General features: G+C 46.1%; 1 protein-coding gene and 1 long non-coding RNA gene across 4 annotated transcripts in view; one reads left to right on the forward strand and one right to left on the reverse strand.

Moving 5' to 3' along the window:
* The window catches only part of VWC2L (von Willebrand factor C domain containing 2 like), a 132,949-nt gene that overhangs the window by 81,812 nt on the left and 31,228 nt on the right, over positions 1-19,909 (forward strand). Inside the window, exon 4 of one of the 3 annotated variants that reach the window (XM_045032632.1) lies at positions 1,789-5,372. The exons of 1 other annotated variant lie outside the window; for it this stretch is intronic. In XM_045032632.1, coding sequence (XP_044888567.1) covers positions 1,789-1,937 — 149 coding nt within the window. In that variant the 3' untranslated portion in view covers positions 1,938-5,372. Of the gene's footprint in view, positions 1-1,788; positions 5,373-19,909 lie in introns of those variants that run through there. One more of the 3 variants, XR_006582672.1, reaches the window with a different exon arrangement.
* LOC123378612 overlaps positions 10,878-19,909 on the reverse strand; it is a 31,840-nt gene continuing 22,808 nt past the window's right edge. The window contains exon 3 of the long non-coding RNA XR_006582673.1: positions 10,878-12,858. This is a non-coding gene — a long non-coding RNA (uncharacterized LOC123378612). The remainder of the gene's footprint in view (positions 12,859-19,909) is intronic.

Genomic DNA, 19,909 nt, shown 5'->3' on the forward strand with positions numbered 1-19,909 from the left:
ATGACTATATTAACATTTCCACACACACCAAGCCAGTGGCATGAAATAAACTTTCAATGGACTTCTAACATTGGTATGGTAGGTAGACTTGAGTGCAGTTTTGAAATTCTGTCCCATGAGAAATTCTGACACTTAAACATTTGGTTTTTGTCCTGATACAGGAGATATAGCTCTCTTGGGCGCTTGAACCACTGAGAATCCGTGCCAGAACTGTAACTCCTGTAAGGCAATGAACCACAATATGAGAATGCAGTTTAATGTTTGGTTGAATTGATTCAAAAGGAAACATGTTGGGTTATTTCTGACAATGAAATATTCTAATTTGGGTTGAACCAGCTCAAAATAAAATATTTCACTTTGGCAAAATCAGTATTTCAGGTTAAAAATAATAATTTTGCAGAAACCACATTTTCCATTAGAAAAATCAGTCCAATGGCCAATGCCTCACCAGCTCCAACTGTTAGTTAATACTAAAAGAGCCTGGAATGCAACTGAGCCTCCCCTTGCACAGTCATTTATATACACACGTTTGCAGATATGCATTTTTTTTCTTGAAATGTAGATTTAAAATGCACTATGGGAGAGAGAAACAAATACACCTTGGGAAGAGCTGCGTTCCCTTAAAACAGTGCTAAGTTTAGTTTAGAGCTAGCCTGTGATTCATGTGCTTCGATGTTAAAATATTATTGCAAATTCACTCCAGGTAGTAGGAAAACAGATGCAAAAACATGTGACTAGAGGACAGTCGATGTTACACTTGACCATAGTTTTGGGCAATACTGAATACATGTGACAATCAGTTTGGTTTGGCTAATTTAACTTCTACAATCAGCTCACCTAGCGAGTGGTATAATGCAGCCATCAGTCCTCAAAGAGGCTAAACCTCTACAGCCTCTCGCCTCTCTGGCTTTTCAGAATTGATTTCATTGAGAGCTGAGGCTCAGTATTTCACAGTATAATGCTAGTGGGTGTGTGTATGGGGGGAGAAGCATTGCATGTACATAACCCGCTGGGCCATGTTTTATTTGTTGGGCCTTTATGAGCATGAGAAAACAAAAAGCCTGCTGACTTCAGAAGTGACTTGGGTTTGAAATTGTCTAATAAAGATTTTTAGGGAAAAAAAAAAGGCAAGATCAGCAGACTAAAGGAATCCCCTTTACAAAATAAAACCTATAACCAAGCTTGTTTGGGAGGCAAATCAATTATTGGTGCTGTGAATTATTCATTGTTATCAGGGAACCAGCTCAGGATCCCAGGGACTGATTTTAAGGAGCTGGAGGGAGTTATAGCAGCCACGGGTATAAATTGGCAGCACTCCATTCACTTTACTGGAGCGCTGCCAATTTACATCAGCTGAAGATTTAGTCCCAATGTTTTTCTGAGGTCTTGCAGCCGGTCTAGGAGGAAGGGGACACTGCATTACCGATCAGCTGCTCAGGGGAAGCCTTTGACTGTGACAAAGTATCCAGTGAATGGGGAGGGTCGTGAAGGAAGCTAAATGTCTGAAGCTTTGTTTTATGCTTGGAAACCAACTGAGCACTCGCATGGCTTCTACGAAAACGTTATTTAATTGCTAATGGACTATGGCGATGTTGGACTGGCTGGTGATTTGAAGGGATGGGGTGGGGTTATACTTTGGGATGACTTCATCAGACCCCCTGATCGTAAACGATTATCATGTGGTCTAACTCTCAAATCCACCATGTGCCCCTCCCGCCCCCGCTCTCCTTCCATACACACCCAGCCCCAATTTTAATTTACGTATTTATTTTGTATGTGTGTTTCCAGGTCCAAACTGCTTTGCAGGAACCACCATAATTCCGGCTGGCATTGAAGTGAAAGTGGATGAGTGTAACATCTGTCACTGTCACAACGGGGACTGGTGGAAGCCTGCTCAGTGTTCAAAACGCGAGTGCCACGGCAAGCAGACTCTGTAGAGGCAAAATCCAGACCAATGACGAGTCTATTAAAAGACAAATGTAATGGCTTCTACACTGCACATGTTAAACCTCCTGCCAGCTGTGCTAGGGTCACCAGCAAAACCTTTCAGGGTTAACAAAAGTGAATATTTTGCTAACAGGAAAGTTCTCTCACACGCTGTATACAGAATATATATCCAGTAGCTAGATATCTAATCTGCTTTTGCTTGATGGGGACTCAGTAGCTGAGGTTTTGGAAGGGAAAATACCTGCACAGGTTCCTCCACTCATAATGCCTCCAACCTGCCAATTAACTTGTAGCTTATCTATCACTTCCTACAGTGTGAATTGCATTTTTGCTGTTGTGATTTTTTTTTTTAAGCATCTTCCTAAACTTTCTCCCAGACAGGGTCTTCTGGGTAATAAGGTTATGGGTTAAATAAGAATGAATACTTTTTAAATGTTTAATGATGCTGACAAAGAGATGGGAGGTGGAGGGATGGATAGATGGAAGAAATCAACCTGGACTGTAAACTACAGAAAGGTTGGACTAGATGCACAGAGAAAGAGGGATCAACCACGCGCTAGAAACACGCTGTCTGTGTTATGCTTTCTCCACCAAGTGGGGACAATCAAGTTGAAGAAATCTACACAATACTCATGACCGATACATGAAAGCTGTCAATCAAATCACTAAACGATGCCGGATAACATCAGTAGGTGGGTGTAACTCCCTTGATACCAATGAACGTGGTGGGGAAACACGAACCAAAATAATTTGGAAAACGACACACACCAGGTTTGCAGCCAAGGTTGAAAATGTGCCCCATTTGTCACCAGCATTGCTCAAGCTCTTTGCTTTGGACTGTTTGTAATCACTTGGGATACACGTACATTCCTGGTGTACCTGTGCTGCCTTACAGCAGTGATTAGTTTGGCCCTTTGTGGCTTCTGCTAGCGTAAACAGTGGGGTCAACAGGCGCAGACTCATTGTGAATCTAATCAGCATTGACACTAGCCCTCTGATTTGGTTTCAACATGCAGCTTCCCTGAGCTACATCTGCATTTACCTTGTCAGTGGGCCATCACCACTCTGCACCAAACCCTCGTCTCACTGAAGTCAATGGCCAAATTTCACTTGACCTCAGTGAGACCAAAGATTTGACCCACTGTTTCTATTGCAAGTGCAGATCTGAATGCGTCTCTGACCAGCCCCCAGTGAGATTTCTGCAGCTGTTTTCTGGAGATTTTTTTTTTATGAATTAAAATCACAAAACTGCCCTGGAGCACCAGCAGAAATAGTGATAAGGACAACTGGTTGTTCACAGAGCAAGCTAAACCTGTGCCCTTACTAACATACATGGTGTGAGCTGTGGCAGTGTGTTCTCCTGTCCTATGGACAGTGGACAACACTCCTAATTAGCCCTTCACTTTCTCGCCATCCCCCAAGGCCTGTAACCATGATGGCCAAGGAATCCATCTGTAACATCCCCACTCTCAGGAGATGAGCATGCTTCTCGCACCTCAGACACTCCTAGACCCTAGCAGCCCAAGAGCAAATGATCAAGTTTTGGGAAGAGGGATAGCTCAGCGGTTTGAGCAGTGGCCTGCTAAAACCAGGGTTGTGAGTGCAATCCTTGAGGGGGCCATTGGGGGATTAGTTGGGGATTGGTCCTGCTTTGAGCAGGGGGTTGGACTAGATGACCTCCTGAGGTCCCTTCCAACCCTGATATTCTATGATTCTAAGAAATGTCTGATCCCTACATGGAGCTCATCCTGGGACTCTTCCCATTGACTTCAGTGGTAAGTGGCCAAGACTCAGACTGGTGTGATGGGCTACCAGTGACCTAGGCCTGCAAAGACATAGTTCCCAGGATTTACAATAGCACTTCTCATACAAGGCCAGACTATTAACCTCCTCTCCATGCAGAGTCATACCTTCCTCCTGGTGCAGCTCAGTGGAAGCCAATGGGTCCATTCATGAAGTAAGGTCTCAGCATGAGACAGAGGGTCAGAACATCTCCCCCAGACATTACAAGTCTTCCCTCCTAATAGCAGTTTGTGCCAGCAAGAGCCATTCCTGAAATGAACGTGGTGAGGCGTTGGCCCTCAAACTCCTTGAGTAAACTGGTTTCCTGGTGGTACAAATAGCTTTGCCATCCTGCAGTCCAGCAAGAGCCCCTTCTGCAGAGCCCCAGCCTGCGCCAAGGTTGGAACTTTGCAGTGGCAGCCATTCATAGATAATACGCGCTCTTGAATCATTCATGAGCATCCCTGTGTGACTGATTCATGCCCACACACAGTAGCGGCAGTCCAGGCTTTCTGTGCACAGAGCGACATGGCTTCCTTTGCAGTAAGGTAGCCTAGTGCCAGCTTTGAAATTCACATTCATGGGAATAAAAAATAAACGATGTGGCTGGGGTGGAAACACAAAGGAGACCTTTAGTAGAGCCATGATGTATCCATTATTAAGCAGCTACAGTGTCCTTCTCGGGGGGACGAAAAGCAAACATTCAACTAGGACACCAAGATGTAATAATTCTGCATCAAAGGAGGATAAGCACACCAAGAACTATGGCAAGGACGTACTAGGGCAAAGGTGCATACACGGAGAAGCCATCTTCAGAAAGCAGCTACCAACACTGCTGGAGGAGGGCAGCACCATGGTCTTTGTTAGCAGCCAGAGAGTGTCTTTTCCTGGCGTCTCACTGCAAGCTATTTACTTTCAGGCTTCGTAGCCCTGACACCTGTTTGTTTATCTTCCTGAAGATGTAACCCAATACTGGGACAGACCTTGTCAAAGCAGTGATACCACTTTACAGTTCTGGTATAACCAGGTCCTGGCTTTGGAACCATTGGTTGCTTTTTTATTTATGGTTTTTTTGTTAAGACTTTGGGCCCCAAAACTGCTCCATGGCAAACTCTTGGGGACAGCTCCTTGGCGGCTTTAAATTAGCACCGTTCCTCTGAAATCAATGGAGCCATGTTGATGTAAACCAGCTGAGGAGCTGGTGCACTTTGGCGTCAATGGTAGGAGAATCAGGCCCTGTGTTTGCAACCATCCTGTTGCCTCTGTATTCTTATTTCCTCCCCATTTGAGTTTTATTGGCGCCAGATTCGCAGCTGCCAGAATTCAGCATAGCGCTGTTGAAGTCAACTACGATTTACACCCGCTGAGAATGTGGTCCATGTACACTGCTACTGTTAAATAAGGAACCATCCTATTTACTTGGTCAATGACAAGCCAATTTCAAAACGCGCTAAACAACAGTGTGCCTGAAAAACGAATGGGACAAAAACCCCAAACTTGACTGTAAAAAAATATGGGGTTCTAGCAACAATATTTGATGTGTAAAAATATATTATTAAAAATTATTTTGTTAAATATAAAGTGTGTTAACCTGCAAAACAAATGTTTTTGGTGTATTTTACTCTGCCACTTGTCCCCCCCGCAAAGTACATGTCAGTTCATCACTTTCCTCCAGTTCCAAATGAAACAGGACAGCACAGTCTCGGGGATCTCCGGGAGGGGTTTTCTCCAGTAAAGCTGTGCAGAAGAGACTGCAGGAGCTCGCCTGGTGGCTGTAAATAGCTGAGGAGTTCCTGGATTCTAGCAGAGTAGGTTAAACCACCAGATCCTCAGCTGGTGTAAACTGGCACTGATGTTAATGGCGTGACACTGATTTATACCAGCTGCAGCGCTTTCCCACAGCTTTTTCTTGAACATTCATTTGTTTGTTACAACATGGCTCCTGAACTTGTATTAGCTGTTGTGCCTTTTCAACTCTAGCCTACACACTTATGTCCCCAGGTGCAACAAAGTTAGTATCTGGATCCGTGAATTGAAAGCCCAGTAGCTCTAGCAATAGGACGGCGAGTTACACAGGACCCTAGCTTTGCTCCACACGTCTTGTACTGTGATAGTGAGAGCTTGACTGGTCCGAAAATGGTAATAGTCCTTGGCATTTCTCTAGTGACTGCCAGCCAAGGCTCTCGGAGCCCGTTTACAGACATTAAGGGAAAAATAATAAAATACCCAGCTCTTAGAGTGCTTTCAAAGGAGGTCAATAGCATGATCCCCATTTTACAGATGAGGAAACTGAGGCACAGAGGGGCCCACATGACTGCCCAAGGTCACACTGAAAAGTTACGGTAGTGCTGTGAACACCACCGTCCTGACCCCTGGTCCTTTCCTTTAACCCCACTGCTATCACTCCCCTTGTGGTACCACTTTAAACTTGATGCCATCTAATCAGCGTAATAATTTGCTTTCAGTTCACAAAATCAATTTAGTACCTACAGAGGGAGATTCACTGTTATTTACCCTAATTAGTAGTTACGCTAATTAATTACAGATTAATCACTGTAGTTAATGTTTGTACAGTGCTTGGAACATGTACAGCCCTACACATGCAAAATATTATTAATTAAACTAGACATATCTATATCCCAGGCTATGCTGGTTAAGCGTTTTCTAAAGGCCAGACTCGCATACTACGACTTGCATTGAATCATCCCTATCGATTTCAGTGGGACACCTCGCAGAGTAAAGAGCTACTGGGTGTGAAAAAGGGCTGAAGGAACTGACCCTGTCTCTCGTCCCCAGCCAGTTTAGCTGTGGCTTGATAAACAATGCAGGGACTTTTAACTTAGATTTTTGGAAAATCATTTTGCAGAGAGACCAGGTACTGGGGGAAAAAAATGGTGTTGCACTTTAAAAGGAGGAAATTAACAAGCTGCTGAATTTAGCAGTCAAGCCGTGCTCATGGGTTATGAAAAAAATGGCTATTGCTGCAGGGAGATACAGTGAAACCCATCCATGCTTCTGATCACTTCCAAGAGGCAGTCACCCTCAGGACCTTCCAGTGAGCTACTCTCTGGTGCTAGGCTCCCTGGGAGGGATAGCTCAGTGGTTTGAGCACTGTCGTACTAAACCCAGGATTGTGAGTTCAATCTTTGAGGGGGCCATTTAGGGATCTGGGGCAAAAATCCATCAGGGACAGTACTTGGTCCTGCTGTGAAAACAGGGGACTGGTCTCAATGACCGTTCAAGGTCCCTTCCAGCGCTGTGAGATAGGTACGTACAAGGCTAAATACCTTGAGGCTATGGGCCCCTGTGAAAAGCAGGGCTGTGGGTGGCATATTGCTGCTAACACACTGCCCACTCCAGAGGCTGCAGTATGCTCTATGCCTGCTCTCAATAGCCACCCTCACCCAAAACAGCCCAGCTGCAGCATGGAAAAGCCATCAATGGACCAGAAAGGCACTGAGAAAGTGCCCACGGGGAAGTTTGGGAGGCAGAATAAAGTAATACAAGGCTGGTGAGACTGACCGGGAAATAGCAGGGGAGGTAATCTAGGGGCAGGCAGAGACAGGACCTGTTACGCAGCAGAGACACCTGAAGTAAGCTAATGGAGACTATGTAGCTTGTGGGCAAGACAGCTTTATTATACTTTGGTTTACCCAGCAATGGACTTTGAAGCAGTGGCCAAAGCCAACGTGCCCAGCGCTGTTCCGGTTTGGTAGCATGGAAACAAAGAGCTAGCTTAAAGCCCAGTGCCGCTGATATTGTTATCACGGGTGGCACCAGTTGGTGGTGGTACACCGTCTTCCAGGTTAGTGTTCTTAGTGTGAGAGCAAGTTTTGCCTCTTGGGAAGGCATGATGTGTTAGTTTGGGGTACACGGTTAAGCAGCAGGTATGGGATCAGCAGGAGAGTTTACCTTATACCTTGTTTCTGATTAGAGTCAATATCTGAGACAGGGTTGCTCCATAGGAACCGGGCATTGTTGTTGGACTGAGATGCTTGGAAGGCGGGATTGCCTGCATGCTATTTGACCACCTCATTCCAGGACTGGTGGAGAGTGTAAAGAAAGGAAGTTACACCTAGAACATATCCAGACCCCACATCTCTGCGTTCTCCTCCTGAGCGAAGCTGACCTGCGAGGCCTGGACACTGGTCACTGCTCAGCAGAGAGATAACACTGGTTTCAGACTAGGATACTGGGATCAGAAAAACAGATGACACTATCCTGGGTGAAATTGGGGCTTTTGTTCCACAGAACAGAATTTAAAGGATTTCTGTGGCGTGATTGTTAAATTACACAGTGGCCTGGCAAGAAAGAGCCTTGTACATAGGCTGGACCTGAGTCGTGTTTACACTGCGGCCCCTTTTCATGGTGTAAAGGAGCACGAATGTAAATAAGAACCAGTCTTTCACTTATACACGTCTGAAGTGATTATATCCATGCTAGCTGGACACTGACATAACAAAAACAGGCCCAATGCTGTCGGAAGGCTGGTATTTTTCATCCATCCCTCGTTTTATGTTATTTGTGGGTTATTTTTCCCCTTTCTGGATTATCCCTGTTGTTCTACAGTGCCAGGTTTTTGTTCTGCCATTGTTATTGTGGGAAGGGCTGCGCCAAGAGCTGGTGCCTACGTCTAAAGGCTTTGGGCTTGTGCCCTTCTGCAGTGGCAGGGAGCTCCATGGTCCAGGGCCTTTACATAGGTTAAAAATACAAGGTGCTTTGAGTTGTGGGTTGTTTCTCCAGTTTAAAAACAAACACGAGGCAAATGGTGCATTCTAAGAAATAGGTTCTTGCTCCCTCCCATCTCGTTTGGGACTAGAGTGTGTCTTGCACTACAGGCCTTCCTAAGCTAGTACCACCTCCCTTTACAGCCTGGCACGGGAGTAAGCTGGTGCCATGGGCTCATTTACGCCACTCTGAGATGGCGTAACGAAAGGGAGTGAGTGGGCAGAACCTTGGCTCCGCCCGGCCAATGCACGGCCCAACACAGCAGAGTCATCCTGGGGCTCTTGTCATTACTATTGGTATGAGGCCAGGCGCGGGGAGGAATTGTACCTTAGCCGGATATCTAGGGTGACCAGACAGCAAATGTAAAAAAATCAGGACAGTGGGTGAGGAGTAATTGGAGCCTATATAAGAAAAAAAACCGGGACTGTCCCTATAAAATTGGGACATCTGATCACCCTCAGGTTATCTTTGAGGCCTATTGCAGCCTATGGCAACACCTTTTTCTCAGGGCTGCGTCTAAAGGCACCATCTAGCCCATTGGGTACACAGTTGTGCATTATTCCTGTTATTCAGTGGACATGGGCATTTGCTGTAGCGATATGAATTCTGTGTGGCATGCAATACGGCGTATGTATCACCACATAGACTAAAAATCCTTCTCATGTGTCGTGTGGTCAGGCTCATCTCACTTAAGGGGCATGACCAATAACATGGCTAAATGACACATACTTAGGCAGTCATCTGTTACAACAGCCACAGACATTCAGCCCTGCTGGCTGGCACTAACTTGCACCACGGACTGCCACCGCTTCACTTTGACATTGCTTACGCGTTTCTCTGAGAAGGGATTGTCATCCAATTGGTTTCTTGCTTGGCTCCTCCAAGGCCCAGATATCTCCAACGCTGAGTAAGAAAGATATTGACTTGCTGCTAGCGCGCAACAGCTTTTACCCAGCTCCTCTTTCAAAACGCCCCATGTCAGCTGGTATTGGGAGTCCAAAGGCAGGGGCATGCTCAGTAAACGGGAGCCCTATCTATTATGAAATACAGGTGAATGGAATGACTGCATGGGTTCTCACACACACTGCAGGTCACAGCCAGTGGCTGCGAGGCAGGTTTGCACCAATGTAGAACCCTTGTCACATGTGGAGAACCTCACCACCGCAGTGAGACATTGACCCAGCGCCTTAAAAGGTATTTAGGTGCCTAACTCCCACTGAAATCAATTAAGGATTAATTAAATAAGGAACTGTGCCATTATTCTCAGACTTCTTCATCAGCAAGAGTGGTGCAGTCACTGGCAGCCCTTAAGTCTTGGATTCAAAGAGGAACCAAGGGAGTTACATGCTTAAGTCGCATGGAAAGCCGGTGGGAATTGTGTGCTTAATTCCCTTACGCTCATTTGAAAATCCCAGGTTGTGTCTGCTCCCATATGGAGATGCATAGTGAGGTGGCCATGGGCCTATCTCTTGCCCACCCTTTTTGAGTGATCAGGGAGCAGTGCTTGAGGGGCTACACACTGGGGAGGATCTCAGGAGTTGGTCACAAGCTGGACCTAGCTGATTAGCCACAAAATCCTTCCTCACTAGTCAGTAGGTATTTTGCACAGTATTGTACAGTAGTCTATCTGCCGCTCTTTTCTCTGAGCAGTTTCAATACTATAGCGGCACGGCACAAAAGGATACATCACACCAAAGCAGCGCGTAACCAGTTCATGTTAACATCCTTGTCCAGCTAAACGTTTGCATAGCCATGGAAAAGGAGCGTATTCCAGTACCTTCAGAGAAGGCAGTGCAGCCTAACGGATAGCTAGTCGTAAGGCCTGGGTTCTGGGCCCAAGGCTGCTAATGAACTACTGAGACAAGGTGAGTGGACCAACTTCCATTTGTGAGAGAGAGAGAGGCTTTATTACGTTCCCCACCTTGTCGCTCTACTATCCTGGGACCGACATGGCTACAACCACACTGCAGAATGACCTACTGAGTCACCTTGGGCAAGCCACCATGTCATACCTCTGTGTTCCCACCCAGCCATTGTCTGGCTCAGGCCCCCAGTTCAGCAACACACTTGAGCGCATGATTAAAGTTAAGCGCATGTTTAAAGTACAGTCTTGACTAGGGATGCTCGTCTGAATCGGGGCCTGGCTTGCAAGCTCTTTAGGGCAGGGACTGTCTCTCAGTATGTATTTGTACAGCACCTTGAGCTGGGTCCTGATCTGGGTTCGACGCTCGCGTAATACAAATAGGGGGAGATTTTCAGAAGCACCTAAGGGTTTTAGGAGCACAAAGGCCATTGATTCCTCCCCCATAATAAACACTAATAATAATGTAGTCCACAGTGAGTTTTATTTACAATTTTCCAGGCCAGAAAGCGTTAAACTGTACTTTTTAACCTTCCAGTGAGCTGTCTAGTCTCTCCATTTGTGTATTTCCAAGATAAGCACACACATCTCAATGCATTTATTTATTTTAATATTTTGTGTTTCTCTTCCCCTTTTAATTAATCACAGCACTGGGCCAGGCAGACCCATTAACTACTCTTAGGCCTTTCAGAGATATAGTTGCAGATGCAATTTAATTTCTTGACCCATGATCGATAGCAATTAATAGCATCTCTTCAATCTTGTTGAAAGATTCATGTGGGGCTCCCAGAATCTGCCATCTCAAGAGAAAGGTGTCTGATACATATGTTATTAGCTCCAGGAGCACGGCCCGTTCTTTCTCCTCCTCTGAAGCTGACACTCATGGCTCAGTTGCTTAATGCCTGATTTTCAGTGAGTTTTCTGCACCTGCAATTGTGCTCAGAGGACGGGAAGGTAAATCCTTGCTATGAGCTGTGTATGTCCATAAACCCAAGGGGGAGAGGTATCTCTAATGTGAATGCAAGGACGTTCCAGTGGGAGGTCTAGGGATCTGGACAGCCCTTTAGGAGCTGGCATAGTCAGCAGATGCTGCTCAGATCAATCTAGCAGTTGTGGAGGGGCTGGATTGTAGCCCTAAGATCCAGCACACCCAAGGGGCAGTGCAGGAACTCGAGTGTCACACTCAGAATCACAGTCTGCCCTCTTATTGTCACAGATTACTGCCCTTTCTCACCGGGCTCCAGTGTGCAGGCCAGTGGAGCCAGAGCTCTGCCCACCCCTCTCCCACTTGTGCGAAGCCCTCCTCTCAGCCCTGCGGTTCCAGGGCTGTGACCAGCCCCATGCACTGGGGCCAGGGGGTTCAGCCATCTCCCTCCCCTGCATGGCAGAGCAGCCAGGCTCATGATTAAAAGATGGCAGCGAGCCAGGTTCCGAACAGGCAGCAGGGGATCAACTCCTCTTAGTGCCAGTGACAGCGTCGGTCTCATAACTGCTCTGGGAGCAGTGCGGGGGTTGGGGGATGGAGGGGGAGCACCAGGGGCTGGAAGGGAAGCCTGGGGGCATTGAGGGAGCACGGGGAGTGCAGAGGGGAGAGAGGTAGGAAGGAGCTGAGAGAAGGGAGCACGGGGTGAGCTGAGGGGATAGAGGAAAGTGGGGGGAGTTGGAGGAGAGCATAGGCCATTGCTTGGGAAAATGAAAAGAGAGACAAAGGTGGTAAAAATGGAGCTGAGGACAGAGAAAGGAGAGATTAACAAAGGAGGGGGGGGAGGTGTGTGAGAGAGAGACTGAGATGGTGTGGGAGGGTGTGTGGGAGATAAGTAGGATTTTTACAGACAAAAATATTTTTTCATAAGGTTGATAAGTAGAGAAAATGAGTCTGAGGGAAAACATAACCACTGAGAAATTTCAGCAAAGTCACACAAGGACCTAGGCGATAGGAAGAGAGAAGGGGAAACTCCACAGGGAGCTGGTAAGTTATTGCTTTTTTAATTTAAATACAGTTTGCTTTATTCAAACTTTTCTAGCTGTAACGGGCTCTGGTTTCCTGTCCCCCGAATTGGTGTGTGCATACATCTGCTCTCTCCTCTTTAAGGAGAACACCTCACATCTCCCTCAGTCCCAGGAGCTTTGCCTCACAGTATTGTCTGTTTTCAGTACCGCATTAATATGTGGTTATCTAGATTTTGAGATTATTTTCCCCACACTCCTGTGGAAATCCATCTCTGCTTTGTATCACCTGCAAACCATTATGAGGCATATTTCATCCTCATATAACAGCATTAGAGAGGCACTTATTGAAACAGGCTAAGACTGGAACAAATTGGAGTTGCAACTCCCTCCATCTTTCCCTCAGCCACCACCAACCGCTATCAGCACCCAGACTGCTGATTATCAATGCCCCTGAGTCAGCAGCGTGTAATTGCTTCAATGGCACATAATGACTTGAGTTCCATTTTACTTGACCTTCTTGAGGATCGAGCTGTCGGCCCAATCAGCAGGGAGGCTGGAGCCGCTGCAGTGAAAGCTATTCAGTGATGCGTCTGAAAAACATAATAAAGCAACATGTATGCGCACAAAGAGCGAACTCTCACTATGACTGTACCTTCCATCCACCAGATAGCATGAAGGACTATAGTTCTGTTTACTGCTCGTTAAAGGGAAAAGAAAATACACACAATCAAGGAGAGACAAGGTAGGGGAGGTAATATCTTTGACTGGACCAATTTCTGTGGGTGAGAGAGAGACAAGCTTTTGAGCTCACCAATAGACGTTGGTCCAATCAAAAATATTACTTCACCCACTTTGTCTCTCTAATATTCTGGGACCAACATGGCTACAACAATCCTACATACTACAGTCATACTCAGTTAAACCAGCCTGCCTTGCAAGGCACTGAAGGCTAGCAAACACCCCCCTATCCCCCCCGCAAAAAACCCCCAAGGAGATGCAGTATATCACCATTCTGCTGTCATGAAGCTAAGTGCCTATAGTTTCTTGTTTAAAAGCTACAGCATGTTCATCCATTTATCAGATTAGATAGATAGATAGATAGATAGGAGAGTGTATTAGGATAGATAGATAGATAACAAAAACCCTAAAAGAGTCTAGTCTGGGACTCAGAAAACCCTGAGAGTTCAGTGCTTGCCAAAAATCAGGCTCCTTTAAAGGCATCCAAAAATTGCAGCACCAAAAAAAAAAAAATGCAGTTTATGCCCTGTCTACCACCACTGCTTATCAGTGTCCTCCAGATAGCAGTGAGTGGCACAGTTGCTGGAGTCCGCGTATACTCACTCTTGCCATCTCTGCTTGCTCCCCAGTGGATTCCTGAGGCGTTAATAACACATAATGGCCCTCAGGTCATGAGAGGCTCATTTTGGCACTGCTCTTTCATAGGTCAGTTCAGCCACAGCCTGCCGATCCCTGACTATACAACGATGGGTTAGCAGACAAGACAGAACCAATATCAAACACGTAAATAAAGGGGACAATGTGGAGGTTCCCATTTTAGCTCAGTGGTTTGAGCATTGGCTTGCTAAACCTCATGTTGTGAGTTCAATCCTTCAGAGAGCCATTTAGGGATCTGGGTCAAAAGATCTGGCTGGGGATTGGTCCTGCCTTGAGCAGGGGGTTAGACTAGATGACTTCCTGAAGTCCCATCCAACCCTAGTATTCTATTTTTAAAAAAAAAATTGTGGTGCACATACCACTGGTTGAATATGAGCTTGTTGGAAGTGGGACACTAAAAACACTTTTTTTTTTAAAAAACCAGCCCGTCCAGTTGTCACACACACTGCAGCACACTAGAAAAGGCCCATGACCCACAATGCATTCGCCTGATTGCTTTCAGCCGTAGCAGCCACTGGCAGAGCAGTGGTACTCAGTGGTATATTGTGCACAGTGGCTGTACAGACGGATGTGCACTCACCTCGGGCACGCAGCTGGGTGGCTTTCTGCTAGGTCCAGCCGTACTCAGTTCGAGCTACTGAGGTGAACAGGCAAAACACTGCCAGCTCTCCTCTCGTCTGGAACAGGACTGGCTCTGAGCCACCACATGGAGCCCTTCGCTCAGAGAGTCCCCACGTAGGAAGCTGCTGCAGGGGACACGGGGGGGGGGAATTCCCTCCTGCAGCTGCAGGAAAGTTGAGGGGTGGTGTTGCTTGCTCAGGTGCATAGAAAGCCTTGGCTCAGGAGAGTCACCTGACTTTCCAGCTGCTGGATGCAATTTGAACCTGCTCCTGGCAGAGGGAGCAGTTCACCCACCACTGCAGACAGCCCTGCTTGGGAGGGAGCCAGAGCTGCTGAGATGTAATCTGCTGCCAGACACCCAGCCAAGTCTTTCCCACCTCCACCCTTCTCTAAGGCCTGGTCTACACTAGGCGTTTAAACCGGTTTTAGGAGCGTAAAACCGATTTAACGCCACACCCGTCCACACTAAGAGGCCCTTTATATCGGTATAAAGGGCTCTTTAAACTGGTTTCTGTACTCCTCCCTAACGAGAGGAGTAGCGCTAATATCGGTATTACCATATCGGATTGGGGTTAGTGTGGCCGCAGATCGACAGTATTGGCCTCCGGGCGGTATCCCACGGTGCACCACTGACCGCTCTGGACAGCAATCTGAACTCGGATGCAGTGGCCAGGTAGACAGGAAAAGCCCCGCGAACTTTTGAATATTTCCTGTTTGCCCAGCGTGGAGCGCCGATCAGCACGGGTGGTGATGCAGTTAAAAAGCAAAATAAAGAAAGAGCTCCCGCATGGACGATGCGGACGTGATCGCTGTAAGGGCAGGCAAATCTGTTCTATCAGCGCTCCGTTACAGAAGACGAAATTCAAAATCATTTTTTAAATATCTCCAGACAGCTGCCATAGCAGGGATTCAGCGCACTGCTGCGTGACAAGCGTAACAGAAAGCCAAAGAATCAAATGGACGCTCATGTACTGGAGGACTCAAGCTATCCCACAGTTCCTGCAGTCTCTGAAAAGCATTTGCATTCTTGGCTGAGCTCCAAATGCTTCTAGGGTCAAAAACAGTGTCCGCGGTGGGTCAGGGCATAGCTAGGCAATTTACGCACCCCCCCACCCACCCCCAGAAGTGAAAGGGAAAACAATCCTCTTTTGACTCTTTTACATGTCACCCTATCTGTACTGAATGCTGCAGATAGACGCGATGGTGCAGCACTCAACACCAACATCCTTGCTCCCCCCACGCTATGGATGGCTGATGGTACAATATGGCTGGTATCCGTCCTCATCATCAGCCTATTGGCACATGGGGCAGTGCAAAAGGACTGGTAACCATGCTGACTAGCATCTGTTAGGTCGATCAAGGGCGCCTGGCCCTCATTTTTCCTGGTAGATGGTACAGTATGGCTGATAACCATCGTCATCATAGCAACAGGGGGCTGAGCTCCATCAGCCCCCACCCTTCATGTGTAAAGAAAAGATTCAATTGCCCCTGGACTAGCAGAGGGATGCTGGGCTCCTCTCCTACACACTCCTTACTGTCCTGTCTGGACTATCATAGCAGCTGGAGGCTGCCTTCCACTCATATCTCACTAACAAGTCACTGTGTCTTATTCCTGCATTCTTTATTACTTCAATCACACAAGTGGGGGGACAATGCTACGGTAGCCCAGGAAGGCAGAGGGAAGAACGGAATCAACAGGTGGGGTTGTTGCAGGAGCACCCCCTGTGAATAGAATACAGCTCATAATTTCTGCAGGATCTGACACAGAGCAGCTGTGCTCTCTGGTTCTATACAGTGGTTCTCTAGTACACTTGCCCAAATTCTAGGCAGGACTGATTCTATTTTTAGATACCAAAAAGGAGGGATTGACTCAGGGAGTCATTCCCAATTTTGGCTTTTGCGCCCCTGGCTAAGAGCAGCCAGGGGCACTTATGACAGCAGCAAATGGCACAGTGCAAAAGGACTGGTAGCCACGATCATCTTATTACCAATTTATGGTATGGCAGATGGTACAATATGGCTGGTAACCATCTCTGCTATCATGCAAAAGCAAAAGCGTGCTGCTGAATCGCCTCTGTGAGCGGCATCTAGTACACATACGGTGACAGTCACAAAAGGCGAAACAGGCTCCATGATTGCCATGCTATGGCATCTGCCAGGGCAATCCAGGGAAAAAAGGCACGAAATGCTTGTCTGCCGTTGCTTTCCCAGCGGAAGGAGTGACTGACGACATTTACCCAGTACCACCCGCGACAATGATTTTTGCCGCATCAGGCACTGGGATCTCAACCCGGAAATTGCAAGGGGCGGGGGAGGCTGCGGGAGCTATGGGATAGCTACGGAATAGCTACCCACAGTGCAATGCTCCAGAAATCGATGCTAGCCTCGGACCGTGGACGCACACCACCGATTTAATGTGTTTAGTGTGGCCGCGCACACTCGATTTTATACAATCTGTTTTGTTAAACCGGTTTATGTAAATTCGGAATAATCCCGTAGTGTAGACGTACCCTAAGCCTCCTGCCCTGATACACATGCACATCCCCTACCAGAAATGCCTGCCTTTTACATACACACCCAGCCCTCCACCAGAACCACCCCCCGTCCTGTCACACACGTGTTCCCTTCTCATTAACGCCACATTTTGTTTTCCCCAAAAGCTACTCAAAACACTTTGTATTTTCCTTGATTGAAAGCTGATAAAAGGGAAGCTAAAAGTGAACTGTGGCTCATCAGTGTTCAACAAAGAGCCAGCTCAGAATGAGCAGAAGCTGTACACCTTCATTAGACGTTTAAAAGCGGCAGAATGTAGTTCGTCGACACGCACCCAAACAGATCAATGTCATTGTGTGACATAGTGAATTGTTCCTGGTAATTTGTGTATCAAGAAAGCCAAGGAATAATAATGGCTGCTTCACTGTGTTTCTTTTTGATGGACTGTCTAAATACCTGCGTGGTTTAATGTTATAGTGGAACATTTTAGCCTTCCTTAGGCATTTATTTACTATTAGTAGCTGAAAGCCCATGCTAGCGCATGTGTCTGGCAGATGGGACCACCATCTGGGCACGCTCCCTCATACAACCGATGAAATGTTGTTTGCAAATTCCCTGTAGACTCAGGGTGCTGATTGGTTGAGTTCTCGCTGCTATCACAGAGGTCTAGGACTCTTGCCTTGGCATCGATATATGCCTTACTGCAGCTTTACGTGGCACAGGTGTAGTTCGTAAAGTCAAAATGGCTGAGAACTTAAAAACTGGAAGATAACAGATTGTGAATCCCAGTTATGATCGAACCCAGTGATAAACAAAAAGAGCTCTGAACCATATTGGTAGCTGTTTCCATCGCTTCACGACGACTCAACAGATAGTCTAGGGTTCAACGTGACATACAAACAGAGGGGCATCTGGAATTACTTATGTTGTCCTATGAAGGCCTAAAATAAATTTGCATAAAAGAAGAAATTTGCATATGTTATTTCTAACATAAATTCTTTAAAGAAAGTGGTATGCGAAACAATACAATTTGGGCCCCTCTATGCAGTTGTTAGAATATTGCAGTGCATCTCATGGCGCTTTATTAGGCTCACCAGTCTACAGACTAAACAAAAATTAGTGCCATGCTCTAACAAGCGTCTGGACCCAAAGTCAATCAACCCTGGAAAAATTACAAAAGACTCTACAACGTAGGAAAGTAGAACCAGAAAAATGCTATGAGTGCCAAGGGAGAGAGACTTGGAGTTCAAGTAAAAAGGGGTAGCAACATATGTGGTTGTGATGATAGTAGCTATGCTGGCTGCACCAAGGTCATACGTAGGCTTGGAAGGATTTGATTTTTATTGGTAAATGTCAGTAAACATCGCTTTCACGGCACACACACAACCAGATCAAAAAAATATTTCCATCACTAATAATCAAAGTTTACAGCTAAGCAAAGTAAGAAAACTGCCTGAGAACGTATGAGCGTTTGATTTATGGCTATTGTCTTTGTATAGTTTGGCATGTGATGTTGACCGTTTCTGTTTTGACGGTTATAAAGCTTTAACTTTTGGAATCTCAGTGTCTCCTGTCATTAAATAATTATTGTCTGGTACCCCAGAGCTGTGACCATTTAAATCAATACAAATTGAAATAATGGCCATAATATTGCACAAATGTGAACATTTAAATTGGTAATAATAAAAAAGGCCTAAAAGAATAGATATTCGCCATCGAAATTATAAAAAAATTGAATTCTGCCCAACATAGTCATATGACATTATCACGCCTGAGGAACAGCAACCATCTAAACAAACCCAACGAGCACATTGGCTGCCTGTTTCTTGAGGGGACAAAGAATGCTGCTGACAATGCTTGTGGGCTGACTGAAGTAACACATGCCCAGCCAGTGGCTGACAATGATAAACACCAGGGAGCTGTAAATACAGGTTCCAGCTAATGGAACCACTTCAGGCTGCTGCAGATGGGACCGGTTTACCAAGCTTGATATGCATGTGACCATGAAGCTATCTAGGGTCAGCGATAGTTACTGATTAAATGGTCAACAAAAAACAGGGAAAAATCTTATCTGCCATGAAAAAGTCATGACATGTACCCTGACCCCCCCACCCACTCCCAACCGAACACGCCCACCTCACATGAGTCTATGTGGGTCATTTATTTTTGCACTAGTCATTTATGGTGGTTGGTTCGTTGATATTTTGTTTTAATCGCATGTGCCTTTTCTTAAAAGAAAGGCGGTGGGAGCAAGAGGACTTTAGACATGGCTAACCCAGTATAAACCCTCGTAATCCTGATGCTTGTAAGGTGCTATGGGCTGCATTCGTGTCCTGTCACACCAGGATTACAATGCAAAGCATAGGAGTACTTGTGGCACCTTAAAGACTAACAAATTTATTGAAGCATGAGCTTTCGTGAGCTACAGCTCACTTCTTCGGATGCATAGAATGGAACACACAGACAGGAGATATTTATACATACAGAGAACATGAAATGGTGGAAGTATGCATACCAACAGGAAGAGTCTAATCAATTGAGATGAGCTATCGTCAGCAGGAGGAAAAAAACTGTTTGAAGTGATAATTAAGATGGCCCATAGAAGGTGTGAGGAGAACTTAACATAGGGAAATAGATTCAATTAATGTAATGACCCAACCATTCCCAGTCTTTGTTTAGACCACAGGTAATTGTGTCTAGTTTGCATATTAATTCGAGTTCAGCAGTTTCTCTTTGGAGTCTGTTTTTGAAGTTTTTTTGTTGCAAAATTGCCACCTTCAAGTCTGTCACTGAGTGGTTAGAGAGGTTGAAGTGTTCTCCCACTGGTTTTTGAATGTTATGATTCCTGATGTCAGATTTGTGTCCATTTATTCTTTTGTAGAGACTGTCCAGTTTGGCCAATGTACATGGCAGAGGGGCATTGCTGGCACATGATGGCATATATCACGTTGGTAGATGTGCAGGTGTACGAGCCCCTGATGGCATGCCTGATGTGATTAGGTCCTATGATGGTGTCACTGGAATGGATATGTGGACAGAGCTGGCATCGGGCTTTGTTGCAAGGATAGGTTCCTGGGTTAGTGTTTATGTTGTATGGTGTGCGGTTGCTGGTGAGTATTTGCTTCAGGTTGG

Source organism: Mauremys mutica, chromosome 10, assembly GCF_020497125.1.
Source record: "Mauremys mutica isolate MM-2020 ecotype Southern chromosome 10, ASM2049712v1, whole genome shotgun sequence".
Classification (NCBI taxonomy): Eukaryota; Metazoa; Chordata; order Testudines; family Geoemydidae; genus Mauremys; species Mauremys mutica.